The sequence below is a fragment of the Hippoglossus hippoglossus genome, chromosome 17, assembly GCF_009819705.1.
Source record: "Hippoglossus hippoglossus isolate fHipHip1 chromosome 17, fHipHip1.pri, whole genome shotgun sequence".
Lineage (NCBI taxonomy): Eukaryota > Metazoa > Chordata > Actinopteri > Pleuronectiformes > Pleuronectidae > Hippoglossus > Hippoglossus hippoglossus.
In genome coordinates, this window is record NC_047167.1 from 16,930,052 (window position 1) to 16,945,389 (window position 15,338).

Here is a 15,338-nt window from a genome sequence, read left to right on the forward strand (position 1 = left end):
GGCTCCTGGGCTTCTGGTATTGATTTGTTCTGAACCTGGAAGCAGCCTGTCAGCAGAGATCTCACACATTAGTGTGTTAGGTTGCTGACCCGCAGGGCTCGTTGTTGGGATACTCTTTTTCCTGGAATCTCCTGACTGCGACCTTCAGGTACATCCTGCTCCCAGATTAGGTCACCGAAACTCGCCCAGGAGGAGAGAGGTTGTGCACCGTAGCATGCAGCCTTGCAACCTCCGTGCCAAATTATCCTGGAATCATTAATGAAAAGCAGAGCAGGGGCCTGTTTGTACTGTGCAACCGACGTGGAGTCTGAAGAGCGTGTGCTCATTTGACATGAGTTTGATACAAGCAGCATGAAGTCCAAAGGTGACCGATTGGTCCAAATTGACCCCTCAGAGGAATGGTGGATGTTAGGGCTTTAGTTTTAAGCAATCCATAACGTTTGTAACCGGTCCGGTGCAAAGAAACACCACACCACGGACAGTGAGAGTGTTTTTAAGTGTTATACGTGTTTTTACACCGTTACACGTCTGTTTTCATTTCTAGATTCCCCCCCCACCAGAACGACGCAAGCATCCTCTGTGTTTTTCGGGGGTCAGGACCTCAGCCGAGACTCCAGCTTCCTCAAACCTCTGGCCTCCACACCTGGAAACAAGACTCTACCAATAGGTGAGGCTCTTTTTCAGCACAGCAGTAGCTTTCGCATGGTTTCATAAGTGAATATTATTTACAATTAGATTGAATTCTGCATTTTAATCCATCATATGAAAAACAAAGTATAAATTTTAGTCACACTCCTATGCTCCCAGTTGCATCCGGGCCTCGAAAGTGACATATGTCCAGATTTAGATGCTAATGATCCTTTGCCTTCTCGTGAGTTACACTTCACTGGCCTTGCCCTTACACTGAAAGAGGTTGCTTAGCTACAGGTTGTTTTCTACGTGGTTCAGCACAAGGGAGATGGATCTGTGGCTGACCGTGGAGCAAAGATTAAGCTCTGCTACGTCCTGTTTAGACGCACACACACAACATGTACACACAACACGCGACTGTGTGTGTGTTTGTGTGTGTGTGTGTGGGCACTTATTTACGCACCAATCAATACGGAAAGAAGGAATGCTGTAATGACTTTTTAAGGCCTTGCTATCCATTAGCCCCTTTACAAGGTTGTGATATTGACAAGCAAAGACTACACATACGGATCAATGTTTTAGTGAATTGCATACACAGTGAATATGAGATTGGAAAAAGTCCAGTGGGGTCACCGGCGATAGACGATCATATATAGGAAATCAATACGCCGCTGTCAGTACTGACACATTTATGTATTGTCCTCTCTCTGTTACAGCTGTGAGTATATTTAAAATTAATGTATTGAGTAAAATATTAGACATAAATATTTCAGATTAGCAATTAGGGTCTGTCAGTTTGTCAGTTTGTCAGTTTGTCAGTTTGTCAGTTGGTCAGTTTGTCAGTTTGTCCACCACATTGACTGGTCAACAACAACTGGATGAGTTTTCTTTTCCTTTTTCTTTATTTATTGTCATCAAAGGATGCAATCTTTATTAAGACTGTGTTTAAATAAAACTTCCTCTAGCGCCCTCATCAGGTCAAAATCAAAATTTTATTTTCCAAGGTTGTTTTTTTTGAGTCAGCTTCATCCGTCAATCAGGATGTTTCACCCCGTTTTATAACATCAAATAATCAATTAAAACCAAACTTAACTTAACAAAAATAGCACTGGGTGAAACATCAGTGTGATGAGAGCTAACTAAAATGAATCATCTATTTATTTTATTATATTATTATTCATTTTTTTGTCTGACTTATGATCAATCCATTGCACTTTACTGCAGCCAGCCACCAGGTGGCGATTGAGACGTTTTGGCTTCACTTTTGGAGAGATTCCATGTCGTCCATCTTTAAATACAATCTGTGGGTTAAGTGTATGTTCTATCTGTCTCTAGTGTGTTAACGTGTGCATGTGTGTGTGTCCAGTACCCACAGCTCTGAGGGTGAATGGGCCCACTAACGGTCTGGGTGTTGATGGGCGTCCTCCCCTACTGAGCCCGTCCCAGGTGTCCTTAGGGCCTCAGGCTCAGGGGTATCGCTCTGCCGACATAGGAGACATTCCATGTAAGCCTTTCTCTCTTCTCTGAGAAAACTAGAGTATCTGTCGAAACACAACATGTTGTACATTCATTTGGCTCCATTTTCTTTTTTAACGTAGTTCTCTGTGTCTGTTTGTGATCCTCAGTATCTTCTGTCATGACCTCGGGTCCGCCAAAGAAACGCCACCGGAGCTGGCATCCCACCACGTTAGTTCCTGTCCCACCAACAGCCGTCCCCGTTCCAGCCATCCGACCAATCGTTTGTTCCCCAGGTCAGTTCCTGAACCTCGTCAGGACTTGTCTTTGAGCTGTAATGTATTCTACATGAGTCAGTGGGAGCCGGATTTTAAATTGCCCTTAATATGTCACATGTTTCCTTTTTAGTTCATTTCCCTCTGTGTGTGTGTGTGTGTGTGTGTGTGTGTGTGTGTGTGCGTGTGTGCGTGTGCGTGTGCGTGCGTGTGCGTGTAGTGTGTTCCTCTGCCTTTCGGAGCAGAGACTGTGTTGTTTTGCTTCCTCTGGTTTGGGGACAGAGTACGCACAGCCCTGGTTTTCTCTGGTTGTTAGGGATGATTCACCGAACATCTCCATGGAGATACAGATGGAGAGTTTTGTAGCAGAAATGTTTTTTAAAATTGCAGGATTGAAGAAGGTTTCTGCTGCATCATGTAATTGCGGTTATATATAAACCAGCACTATTCCAAATAAATTAGATTAGAACATATTAGCACATTAGCAGAACAGCCACAACTATTAATGCAGGGTTTATATGAAAATGATTATGGTCTAACAGATTAGCTGTTCTTATCCAAATATTAACATGTTCATTTCCATGCAGGTGCTGTGTTAGGAGTATCCTCTCCTCAGCCGCAGGTAGCTGCAGTCATTCAGCCCCAACCTGTCACGGTCGGAGAGACGGTCATCGTCCCCGACAACCTGCTCAACTCTTCGGGTATTCGCCCTGTCATCCTCATCGGTACGATTCTTTATTCAGAGATCTGTCCTGCAGCAACGTAACCTCATTCAATCAGTGTCAGGAAAACAGAATCAAATTCTGTTTCACCCCCAGAGTAGGACAAAGCAAAATGAAAATTCAGTTATCCAGCTGATGATAATCTGCCATTTTTAGAGGTCAGACAGTGTATTGGTGTAGGTATGAGTAGTTTTTTTTAACTCTAGGCTCATCCCTGCACTTTATCCCATTATTTAGTTTGTAGCCACATATCACACTCATGCAGGATTCAAATGTTTATCTTTTTTTTCAGACCATATTCGGGTGTCCCACTTTACTTTGAATAAATTGTCATGTTTCTCATATTTTGACTCCAAAATTGAGACTTTCTAAAAATCTACTTTATATTATAACTAGTTTAAAATTTGTGTTAAATTTCTTTACGGTAAACGTAATATTATCATTGCTTGATATCGTTTCAGGTTTGTCTAATGAAGGCTTCCTCTCTTTTTCAGGACATGGCACTTTACCTTACTTCTATGGGAATGTTGGGGATATAGTGGTGAGCCCCCTGCTGGTCAGCTGCTACAAGAGCAGCCAGCTGACAGAGAAAACCCTGGAGACGTTGGGCCTGAACCGGAATCAGCTGCTCAGTGTGGAGACCATGATCCTGCTCACTTTACAGTATCTTGCACGTTTAAGTAAGCAGCAAACACAAAAGCTCACATCTCTATCTATCCCTCCTCTTTGTGTTTTTACTCATCATGTTGCTTGTGAGCTCAGCAGTGGGGTCGATGGCCGTGAGGTGCTCAAGTCTTGTTTAAACAATTAAACGCTCCTGCGAAAACAAATATCTAACTTCGACCATTTATGACCTTTTCTACATCCCGACTGAGGTCAGCTGAGGTGTATCAGGTGTATATGTGAGATTTCATATTCCAAATTTTCCCCTCAGGTTCCAATCAGATTCCACTGCGGGAGGAGCTGGAGCAGATCGTCCTGAAGGCCATGCTGTGCTGTCCTGGGGGTCCCGCCATCTCCCTGTCCCAGCTGCCGTGGTTGGCTCGGCTGGAGGCCAGCGTCTCCGGGGGAAGCGTCCAAGTCGTGGTCACCCACAACTCTTTGGGAGAGGGCATCTCGGAGTCACTGCGCACTCTCAGCGAGGGCCCCCACCCCCAGCAGTGCCTGCCCACCTATGTGGTCATCATATGTGCCTCGAAAATGAGCACCAGTGAGTTCTGCGTGCTCGTTTTGGGTGAGTTCTGCTGCTACTTCCTTATGATCCCGACTAAGTTCTGCAATGTTTTTTACATTTTCAATAACTAAATCTAAAACTATGTGTTGAACGCAGGAAAGTACCAAGCACGGGCCTTAGCTGAAGGAATGCTGACGACTAACGAGTTCCTGAAGGAAATCAGCTACGAGCTCATCACAGGGAAAGTCAGCGTCCTGGCGTCTCACTTCAAAACCACATCATTAGGTGAGTTCTGCACATAATAAACATCATTGTGCGTTTTTTTATTTAATGCAGTGAAACCTTGTGTAACAGTCTGTTGTCATGACACACCTTTAAAACTGTAGATATTTTAATAAAAGGGCTAAATAGAATAAACTAAAACCAATGTGTGTTGAATGTACAATGAATAAGGAAAAAGGGAATATCTGGTCGCAGCCGTACCTTGCATCCCTGCCTGCGTGTCCTCGTGTAACTATGGTGACCGGTTGTTTTCAGGGGACAATCTGGACAAGCAGCTGGTGCGATACCAGCGTCGACGGAAGGGACAGGTCATCCAGCCCTTTCAGGGGGATGTCACTGACCACATCCACTCGCAGGAGGCTGCCAGCATGTCACCGCCCTCAGACAGAGGTAAACTCAACTAATCAGCCCAGTAGCCAGGGACTCCAAAACAATCTGTTTATATTGGACATCGGTTATATCCCTCAGTCCATAGTTATGGTTCATTCTGCAAATATGTCCTCTATGCAACAGAGGAAACTAAATTATGAGGCAAAGACCAAACACTAAGTAAACACCTTGCTCCAAAGCACCTCTAACGCCTGTTATTTTGATTCAGACTAAACTAAAAAGTCTGGTACAAACTATGCTGCTTTTCGTCATTGAGATAAATATGCTCCTCATGTTAAATATCTGTATCACTCTTGTTTTGACAATAAGAGTAATTCTTATTGTAATTCTGTCACATTCGATCGACAACTATTGTGATTCTGTTAACGATTTCCTCTGTGTTTCCCAGCAGCAGAGCTCCTGGGTAAGGTGTTCCAGATCTACCCAACCCAGCTGACTGTGGCTCGCAGCCTCCTCTCTCAAGTCTGCTCCATCGCAGACTCGGGGACCCAGAACCTCGACCTGGGTCGCTTCTGTAAAGTGGACTTCCTGGTTTTGGTCCCGCCCTCTCACATTCTGGTGCACCAGACAGCACAGCGCATCCGACAATCAGGTTTGTGTTAAGAACTTTCAATTCCAGTGTTGTCTCATGAGGTTGTGAGTACACTTTAATGTTCAAAAGATGAGTTGTGTCGTCATTCGTGGTTCGTTGTGTGTTTTTCCTCAGGAGTGCTTGTGGACCTGGGAATCGAGGACACCTCCTCAGCCTTTCAGAAGTCAGACAAGTACGTGGTGCGTCTGGACAATGATGTTCACGCCAAGATGGAGGCCTTCATGAGGAAAGTCAAACAGAACCCCTACACGCTGTTTGTCCTCATTCACGACAACTCGCACGTCGACCTCACAAGGTACGCCGTCCCCAGACCGACCTTGTTTTGCTCCGTTGATAATCTGCGGCTGTTTGAAAATATGAACTGTTGTGGCTGCGAACATGAACCTTGTTCCGTTCATAGTGGAGAGAGGAGAACAGCTGCAAGCAAGTGAAAACAAACACAGGAAATCTTTGAATTGTGGAGAAATGTAGGCCACCTCATTTGAGACCCCTGTGCATTTACGGTTGATGCAGTTTGACAATTGTGAGCTTTTGTTTCTCCGTTCAAAGATGGAAGCTGTTGCTGCTCCTGCCAAGATCTTCTGTGTATTACGAGCAAACCAGCCAGAAGCATAAAATAGATCACTTCCTGTTTTCAAGAGCATTTTCCTCAAGAATGAACCAAAAAACCAAACATTTTATTAAAATGGTAGAATTTGTGCAGGAGCCTAAAATATCCAACAATTCACCCCCCCTCTCTCTCTATCTGCAGTGCTCTGTCTGGGTCTGTGTGCCATGGCGAGCTGCAAGGTCTGGCTGACCGGGTGGTGAACTGCCAGGAAGTCCTCGATGCCATGAACCTGTTGGTCCTGCAGGTCAGCTGCTTCCCACACACGCAGCAGACGCGTCAGTCCCGCATCAGCATCCACAACGAGGTCCACTGGCCGTCCAGCAGAAGTCTGGTGAGCGTTTTCACTTTACACAGAAGAAACCTCCTGAATTATGAAGTTAAAGGGTTTCAGTGGAATTAGAAATATGACTGAAAAATCAAACAACTGTAAAAAGTTTTGTTAGTTCGGTAAAGTTATAAAAGCTTTTTTTGGCATATTGTTATTGTAAATGTCGTCAAATCATAACTTCGTCATATCTCACAGAGGCTCATTCGTAACTGAAGTGGTGTAGCTACTCCACCTGGTGGAACAACATGCATTTACATCAACAGGAAGAGGAGCTGGATCTTCACTTTAACATCAGATAATAAATGAGATATGTTGTGTTATGCTGATAATACATCTGTCACATTACAACCACATGGAGCATTGAGTCTTTAAAACGTGATCAATGATGGCTTCAATTAATTGAACATTCTATTTAGTACTATAATAAGAATAAGAATGCGATTAAAAATAATAAAAAGTAAAATCAAACATATTATTACGTTTACATTCAACACATAATATTGTCATCAACAATGTCCATTATTAAAAGTATAAAACATTATTTGCATACATGTACATTCTGGTTTCACAGCAACAAAACATGTTATTATATAAGAATGAATCCATGAATCACACTATTTACAATATTAATAGTAATTAAATGGTAATAATACGAGAAAGCTAAAAAAATCTGGACAGAATTTGGTTTGTTTCTTTTAATTTTTTACTTTTTTTTGTGAATTATTGGAAAATTATATCCCTTCAGTTATATAAAAAAATACTCAAATACGTACTTTTACTTCTGACCTGCTCCCAACACATGAACATTACCATTGACACTTTAAGCGGTCACAAGCCGATTAGGTTTGAAAGCAGTGATTTTGATGACAACTTGAATTGACAACATTTAAATTAAGAAGTTTAAACCATGGGCACTTTGGGCCTCGTCCTTCCTGGATGCATTCTACCACAAACACTCAGCCATGTACACTTTTCCTCCAGCAGGGAGAGCAGTCGGCCCACGAGCTGGTCTACTTTGGCCTGAGGGACTACAGCAGCTCCCTGCAGTGGGGCGTGGCCAGTCCCATTCTGCGCTGTGATGATGCATTTGAGAAGATGGTCCACACTCTGCTGGAAAGGTCAGTGTGAGGTCAGCAGTGCAGAGAAGCTTTCGTCATCCAGCAGTAGATTTTTCACACAGCTACAAAAAACGTTTGCACAGCTTCTCTTTTGTCAAATGCCTCATTTTCAGAAACTTAAAAATATCTGAATTGTATTGTTGATTATGAGAAACAACATAAACACCTGAAAAGCTCTAAAATAAAAACAACAATCCCATTTGTTGTCCCAGACATCCGCACCTACACAGCATGGTGATCCGCAGCTACCTGCTGATTCAGCAGTACACCGAGGCCATGATGGCTCTGACCTCCTCCCCGTCCCTGAGGGACCACATCACCCCGGAGACTCTGGCCATGGTGGAGGACCTGATCAATGCCCCGAGCAGAGAGGGCTCCCAGGGGCGGGGCCACATGCTGCTGGTCCGCGTCCCCTCGCTGCAGCTGGCGATGCTGGCCCGGGAACGACTGGAGGACGTGAGAGATAAGCTGGGGCTCCAGCTGTGCTTCGCCGTGCTGCTGGGGAGTCCGGCCTCCGAACTCAACCTGCACCGAAACTTCACCAGTCGTCTCAGGGTGAGAATGTTTTAATTGTGTTTTCTATTAAATAATATAGGGACTCTGGCTTATTCGAGCAAGATGATATTTAGGAAATCCCATCCATGTGAAAAGAGATTTTAAATAGAAGTCTGAAGTAATTATCAGGGAATTGACGTTTTCCTTTGAATTTATTTATTTAGATAATTTTTTTCAGAATATTGACATCAGTATCCAACCTTATTTTAACCACCACAATCAACTGAAACCCTGCAGATATTATGTTTAGACTTTATTCTTTCCTTCACCAATACATCAAAATGAGGATATTGGATTATTTTGGCATTATTGGGCTAGTTTTAAATGGCTGGCTACTAAAATGACATTGTAGTAAGTGATAAGGCAATGTACTTGTAAATCAAAGAACATGGGTTCAATCCCCATCCATGCCATTAAGATGTATTTAAACTGCATTTCGTTGTACTTGTACTTTATGCATTGATAATAAAGTTGAATCTAAACTAAACACTACGTAATCTTTGTGTTTTGCTGCAGGCGTGGCGAGGCTGTGAGAACGAGGACTGGGTTCCTCACACCTACGAGGATCTGGAAGGGCTGCCCTGCATCGTCATCCTCACAGGGAAAGACCCTCTTGGAGAGACGTTCCCCAGGTAGAGTCAGACTTCACAATAACCCCACAGCTCATCAAACATGGACACAAGATTTACAACTTTTTATTCATTTTCTCAGTAACAATCTTCTTCTCCATGCTCTCCCAGGTCTCTGAAATACAGTGACCTTCGTCTGATAGACTCCAGCTACCTGACCCGTACGGCCCTGGAGCAGGAGGTGGGTCTGGCCTGCACTCATGTGTCCATGGGCGTTGTCCAGGAGCCCAAGAAGGTCAAAGCCCCCCGGGAGTCCGACGTAGAAAAGGCCGCCACCAGCCTGAACGACGGAGATGAGCTGGAAAGACCTCAGAGCAACGGCAGCGCGGCAACCAGAACTTCAGGTGAGTCTCTAACCTCACGAGATACTGAATATTAGCATTTTAACTTTTTACAATGTTTCACGTCTTATTCTTTCCATGTCTTCACTCAGGTTCTTTGGCAGAGAACGGAGTCAGTTCATCTGATGTTGCCGACTCATTCCAGAAACCCTCCACCTGCCTCCCTGAAGGTCCTGCTATCTCAGACATCGGCACCATGACACAAGGGTTTAAGCAGGAGTGCGATTCCCTGGGAAGCCAGTTCTCTACGAACCCCACCAAAGCCTCCAAGGCCCCTCCTTCCCTTTGCTCCAGCTCCTCTTCTTCCTCCCCCTCCCCATCGTCCTCCTCCACCCAGAGGCCCAGCCAATCCACGCAGTGCAGCCGAGAACCCAAGCCCACTCGAGTGTCACCACGGACCGTCATCATGTCCCGGGCGGCGTACAACCTGCTGGCGGGCGAGTTGGGTAGTCAGCTGAGCTCCTACTCCCTGCTGCCTCACGCAGATGTGGCGTGGAGCAGCCCACTGAGGCCCCTTATTACTCAAAACCTGCAGGGGGCAGAGCAGAGCACGTACTACCGCCAGTGGACCATCACCAGGCAGCATCATGCCGATTATGAAGCTCCGACTGTGCCGCATCCACGACGTTTGTTACTCAGCGGACCCCCTCAGGTAAAGTACTACTTCCCCCGAATCATGTGACAGATTGAATCAGTGAATTAATGTAATTACTAGACAATTGACAGACAAACTCTAGATGTGTGTATACAGGCAATTCATACTTACTTTTTTGTCCTTTGCTAGGTGGGTAAAACCGGAGCCTACCTGCAGTTTCTCCGCATCCTGTTTCGGATGCTCATCAGACTGTTGGAGGTTGATGTGTATGATGAGGAAGAGGACGAAGAGGAGGGTAAGGATCATTTTGATAGCAGATAATGACGGATGTGTCTTTTCAATAGTTCTGATTTAGTTTTAATCGTCATCCGCTCACGTTCTTCTCATGTTCAGAAACCTCAGAGGTCACGACTCCAGGAAACACCCAGTGGCCCGACATTGAGGAGGTTCGAAAGCTGCCCTTTGACCCTTACCCCCGAGACCCTAAGTTCAAGGAGGCCAGCCCTGTATTCTCTCATAAGATGCCAAAGGTCTTACAAGGTCAACAGAAATATGCAAACACTCAACAGCAGCACTTCAAATCAACTTTACAATCTACCATTGCAGATATAAATACTGACGATGTATGTTGGGTTATTTATATGTGCGCCTGCAGATTTTAATCAGGAAGGCGAGAGCCAAACGCCAGCCAAGCGAGAGACCAAGTCCATACGTCTGAGCAGGTTCGCCGCCCACAATGCCTTTCACCACTGCGAACAGTGTCACCACTACTGTGAAGCGGGCCCCGCCATGCAGGTGAGTGACGTCCTCAGACCAAACATCTGAGGCACTCAACTGCTTATACAATATATCCAGACCTGTCAAAATGCTTTGACACTCGAAAGCTTTTTACTCTTTTGGGCTCTGATGGTAATCACTCTGTGTTAATAATGCATATGTTTGTGTGTGTGTGTGTTTGTGTTGTAGCTGTCGGAGTGCACCTTTCATGCCTTCACCTTCTGCTCGTCCATGCTCGGGGAGGAGGTCCAGCTCCAGTTCGTCATTCCCAAAGCCAAGGAGCAGCACTTTGTCTTCAGTCAGCAGGGCAGCCACCTGGAGAGCATGTGCCTGCCTCTGGTCTCCGGCAAGGTCAGTTCACCTCCCCATGTATGAGCCCACTGTAAATACAAACATCCAAACAGAGAGGGTGGGCCTGTGTTTTCTCTTCATGCTTGAAGTTTAAGGTTCCTCTCAAATTTTCCGTGCGTAGAATCCTGATCTGCTGAAGAGTCCGATCTTCACGCCGACCACTGGAAACCAAGAGCACGGCCTGCTCAACATCTTTCACGCCATGGAGGGCGCCACCCATGTGCACATCCTGGTGGTGAAGCAGTGCGAGATGCCGCACTACAGGAAGTACTGGCCCAACCACATCCTGCTCGTCCTGCCGGCCATGTTCAACCACGCTGGAGTTGGTGAGCAACTTACTGGGAAATCCTAACTATGTGCAGGAAGGTTAAGCACAAACAACAAGCGTATACCATCAGGATTATTAGACAGATCCTATAGTACAAGTAGTGGCTTTAATAAACTTAATTTAACACTTTACACAACCACAATAAATTACATGTCCAGTGTTTTACTGCTATTTAAAAGTCGACTTGAATAAAGTAAAATGTTTCATTTAAAATTGTACATCTAAATAGTTTAAATGCTTCTCATCAAAATACATGAATATTGTCAATCTTCCCGACCTGCATTTCCTTGTTCTCGCATTATAAAGATATTGCTCAATAGCGCTACTAGTGGTCAAAAACTCCTCTCTGTTCCTTAAAGTCTACATCACCATGCAACTTATCTCCCTGCTGATAACTAACTGTAAAGTTTTACAGTTAGTAGGTGATAAGTCAATTTTTCTTCTAACCAACTGGAGAGAGGCATCACACATGAAAACATGTGGCAGAGCAATAGTCTGATTTGTGAATCAGCCAATCAGGTGTCAAGAGGGCCATTAAACTGCTCTATGATCGACAGCAAAGGGTTCAGTGGGTTTCATGGACCCTTGTTCTTTGTGTTGACCCTCAGTGTCAACGTGGCCGCATGAAATATATGTTGGTAGAATAGATCCATTTCTGCACAGCCCAGCAACTGAAAGAGTTCACTTGTAAACTTGTAAAATGTACACACACGTTGAAATGTCAGAATTCAGCTTTTATATTTGGTTTGGCACAGTTTATTGCCTCCTGTAGCTCCGTCTTCTGGTCGAGGGGCAAAGTGGGAATTAAAAAAAATACATTGAGAAAGTGCTGTTGAGATGTTGATGCATGAGATCCCGTCTGTTTTCAGGTGCTGCTCGCTTTATGATCAAAGAGCTGTCGTACCACAACCTGGAGCTGGAGAGAAACCGACTAGAGGAGCAAGGTGTCAAGAGGCAAGATGTGTGGCCGTTCATCGTCATGATGGACGACTCCTGCGTGCTGTGGAACGTCCACCAGTCAGCGGACTGCAGGTACTGATTGTTTGTGATTTTACTATATGGATAAAACCCAGATTTTTATGCCTCCGTTTCTGTCCGCCCCATTGTTGTGAACATGATTTCACAACAATGAGGGATTTCTTCAAATTTGGCACAAACGTTTAATCGGACTCAAGGACTAACTGATTGGATTTTGGTGGACGAAGGTTAAAGGACAAAGTCACGGTGACACGCGAGAGACCCAAAAACTGGCAGAGGCACCCAACCATAGTGCAGTATTTCTAATTGAACGGTTTTATCCTACAATACATTCTCAAGTTTGTGTACCCTCTCTCGTAGTGAGTCATCCGATGGAAGTTCCGCCCTCATCAACGTGTCTCTGAAGACGGTGCTGCAGCACATGGAGGGCACGCCGAAGATCTCCCTGTACGCCATGTGCGGCACTCGCAAGTGGAGCAGCAGCCTGGCTCGCAGGTCTCCCAGCCACCCCTTCAGTCGGTGTCATCTCCACGACTTTGTCATGCTCAACGTGGACCTGACGCAGAATGTCCAGTATGACCTTAATCGGTAAGTTAGCAGCAGAGAGTCTCACCTGCGCCTCCACTGATGTGTGTGGTGTCTTGATGTTTTTGGTGTTGCTGTTTTTCATGCAGGTATAGCTGTGAGGAGGTGGACTTTAATCTAAGGGTGAACAGCAGTGGGCTGCTGCTGTGTCGCTTCAACTACTTCAGCCTGATGAAGAAACACATTCCAACTGGCAGGAACAAAGACTTCCTGGTCAAACCTAAACTCATGGTACGTGATGCAACATTTCTCAGGTTTTATTTTATCTTCTAACAAAATGAAACAACAATCCGATCACTGAACTACTTTCTCCCTCTCTCCAGGAAATAGAAAACCCCGCCCCAATCAGCCCGTCCCAGTACGTCTGCGCCCCAGACAGCGAACAGACCCTCCTAGACGCCCCGGCCCAGTTCCTGCTGGAAAGGTTCCTACAGAGCTGCAGCCACAGACTGTTTCCAAAGGCTGTTCAAAACAGAAGCAACCCAGTTCTGTCCATCGACAGCTACCTCAACATCAGCCCGGAGGTAAGAGCTCACAGGAGGTCGCAGTTTGAAAGGGAAGAGAAAAGACTGTCAGCATCACCCCTTCAACTTAAACCTACAGGAAGTGTTAACAGCCAGAACACATGCTGAATTTGATTTATTTGAACAAACTGTTTCTGGGGTTAACACTAAACCTGCTGAGTTTGTTTTCGAATGATCTCACAGGCCGGAAGAATTCTCTTAACACCCAGAAGCATTTTGCATGATTTCACCATCTGTTCTGCTTCAGGACATTGTGACCTGCATCCAGGCACATGTGCAAACAGGGAATGCAGACGATGCACATTTGTACTCTACATTAGTACAGATGACGTGTTCACACTCTGCACACCTATGCACATTTCCTTTGTTTCTCCTGTAATGGGAATAAATCATGAGACCCAGTTCCACATCACACAATCTTTAAATTAGCTCATAAAGATGCACCTAAAAACTCCAAACAGGCATTGTTAGGGTTTCATGAAGATTATTTCATTAATTCTGACCTAAAAAATGGATACAGTTCAAGTTTCATTAGTTGCTTTTGTCTTATCTTTTGTCGCAGATTTCCGTGTGCTACTTCAACTCTCGTCCACACTCCACCAACCTGAACCATCAGGGCCTGGTGTTCAGTGGCCTTCTGCTTTACCTCTGTGACTCCTTCGTCGTCTCGGGATTTCTCAGGAAATTCCGCTTCCTCAAAGGTGAGCCCTTAGTTCACACCAGTTCCTCTGCAGTCTGTTGGTATTGAGATGGCCCCTGGTGGGTTTAACAAGCAACTAGCATTCTAGTTTGATCTGCACTTTCTACTATCGGACGTTTCTGACCCTGCTCTACGTCCACAGGTGCCACCCTCTGTGTGATCTGTCAGGACCGGAATTCCCTGCGTCAGACCATCGTCCGGCTCGAGCTGGAAGACGAGTGGCAGTTCCGGCTGCGCGACGAGTTTCAGACAGCCAACTGCAGCGAGGACCGGCCCCTCTACTTCCTGACCGGCCGCCATGTTTGAGCCTGTGAACATGCTCGAGTCAGCTGCAGAAGCACAATCAGAGATGAGGGTAGATTTGATTCCCAACCAGCAGTCCGATTGGAGGATTTGCTGGAGCACGAGACCTGAGGTTGTGGACGCATTGGCGGCCTGATGTGGCTTTTCTTCATCTGTGCTCCCACAGTGCACTATGCCTGGCTCTGGAGAGGGGCCGGTACATGTTTTTAACTCTTGCTTGTAGCTGAACTTGTCTCGACTTGAGCTTGTGTTTCACTGACTTTGCTGTGGGCGGAAAAAACCCACAGCTGAAACTGAACTTGATTTGTTTTTCGTTGTTGTATTTGGCAAAAATGGACGCTGTTCGATGGATAATGTGACTATTTGAAGATTGTATGTGTACATGGACTGTGACTACAGTGCGTCCCATCCAGGACATAAAGTGTTTATCTCAGGGTTTTTAAGGGAGATCCAAGGGTGGTTGCCAAAAAAGGGGTTGAAGCTTTTTCTCCTTGTTCACAGTGTATTTTTGGCATTAACGTATATATGCTGGCACCAAAGAAATCCTCCACTGCACCTTGTCCTTGTCCCTTCTCACCTGCTCTGCCTCTCAAACTCCACGAAGATCATCTCATATTGAAAAATCAGCCCAAACACAGGTTGGCCTGCTTTGGATTTTGATCATCTTGAGTATCAGATCCTACCGTCCCACCAGTGTAATGCAAACAGAAAATCTATTTAAGCCAAGTGCAAACTCTTAATCTTGTGTGCCTCTAAAATGTGTCCATGGCACCAATAACCCTCTGACAAGGAGCTATGGCAGAGTGAGTGTGACGGTATTTTCCAAATGATTTCATCCAATAGAATAAATTCACAACAGAAGAATACAAGTTGTGTCCTTTCAAGGAGGCAGGGCAGTAATGTTACCTTAGGGATCACTCACAAAGCAGGTCTGCTCTCCAAAACAGAGTCAATCAGATGGTGCAGCATGGAGCTTTATTCCAAATGTCATATATTTTGCATTAAAAAGTATTTACTGGCTTTAATATTGGGTATTTTAAGCATAATCAGATAAAGTCAGCAAATGCAATATAAAAAGCCTCTTCACTGCCAAAAA

At 45.1% G+C, this 15,338-nt stretch overlaps 1 protein-coding gene across 4 annotated transcripts in view; it reads left to right on the forward strand.

Moving 5' to 3' along the window:
• The window catches only part of greb1l (GREB1 like retinoic acid receptor coactivator), a 39,324-nt gene extending 24,145 nt beyond the window's left edge, over window positions 1-15,179 (forward strand). For 2 of the 4 annotated variants that reach the window (XM_034612579.1, XM_034612580.1), the window contains exons 8-34: window positions 545-667; window positions 1,997-2,134; window positions 2,256-2,381; window positions 2,948-3,085; window positions 3,577-3,762; window positions 4,017-4,316; window positions 4,413-4,541; window positions 4,794-4,928; window positions 5,317-5,520; window positions 5,635-5,815; window positions 6,272-6,461; window positions 7,440-7,576; window positions 7,789-8,131; window positions 8,648-8,763; window positions 8,872-9,104; window positions 9,194-9,753; window positions 9,886-9,991; window positions 10,090-10,236; window positions 10,352-10,491; window positions 10,663-10,824; window positions 10,946-11,150; window positions 12,022-12,184; window positions 12,491-12,718; window positions 12,805-12,946; window positions 13,039-13,239; window positions 13,802-13,940; window positions 14,082-15,179. In XM_034612579.1, the coding sequence (XP_034468470.1) occupies window positions 545-667; window positions 1,997-2,134; window positions 2,256-2,381; window positions 2,948-3,085; window positions 3,577-3,762; window positions 4,017-4,316; window positions 4,413-4,541; window positions 4,794-4,928; window positions 5,317-5,520; window positions 5,635-5,815; window positions 6,272-6,461; window positions 7,440-7,576; window positions 7,789-8,131; window positions 8,648-8,763; window positions 8,872-9,104; window positions 9,194-9,753; window positions 9,886-9,991; window positions 10,090-10,236; window positions 10,352-10,491; window positions 10,663-10,824; window positions 10,946-11,150; window positions 12,022-12,184; window positions 12,491-12,718; window positions 12,805-12,946; window positions 13,039-13,239; window positions 13,802-13,940; window positions 14,082-14,245 (5,036 nt within the window). In that variant the 3' untranslated portion in view covers window positions 14,246-15,179. The remainder of the gene's footprint in view (window positions 1-544; window positions 668-1,996; window positions 2,135-2,255; window positions 2,382-2,947; window positions 3,086-3,576; window positions 3,763-4,016; window positions 4,317-4,412; window positions 4,542-4,793; window positions 4,929-5,316; window positions 5,521-5,634; window positions 5,816-6,271; window positions 6,462-7,439; window positions 7,577-7,788; window positions 8,132-8,647; window positions 8,764-8,871; window positions 9,105-9,193; window positions 9,754-9,885; window positions 9,992-10,089; window positions 10,237-10,351; window positions 10,492-10,662; window positions 10,825-10,945; window positions 11,151-12,021; window positions 12,185-12,490; window positions 12,719-12,804; window positions 12,947-13,038; window positions 13,240-13,801; window positions 13,941-14,081) is intronic. The other 2 variants (XM_034612582.1, XM_034612581.1) reach the window with 2 other exon arrangements.
• Window positions 15,180-15,338: the final 159 nt, after the last annotated feature.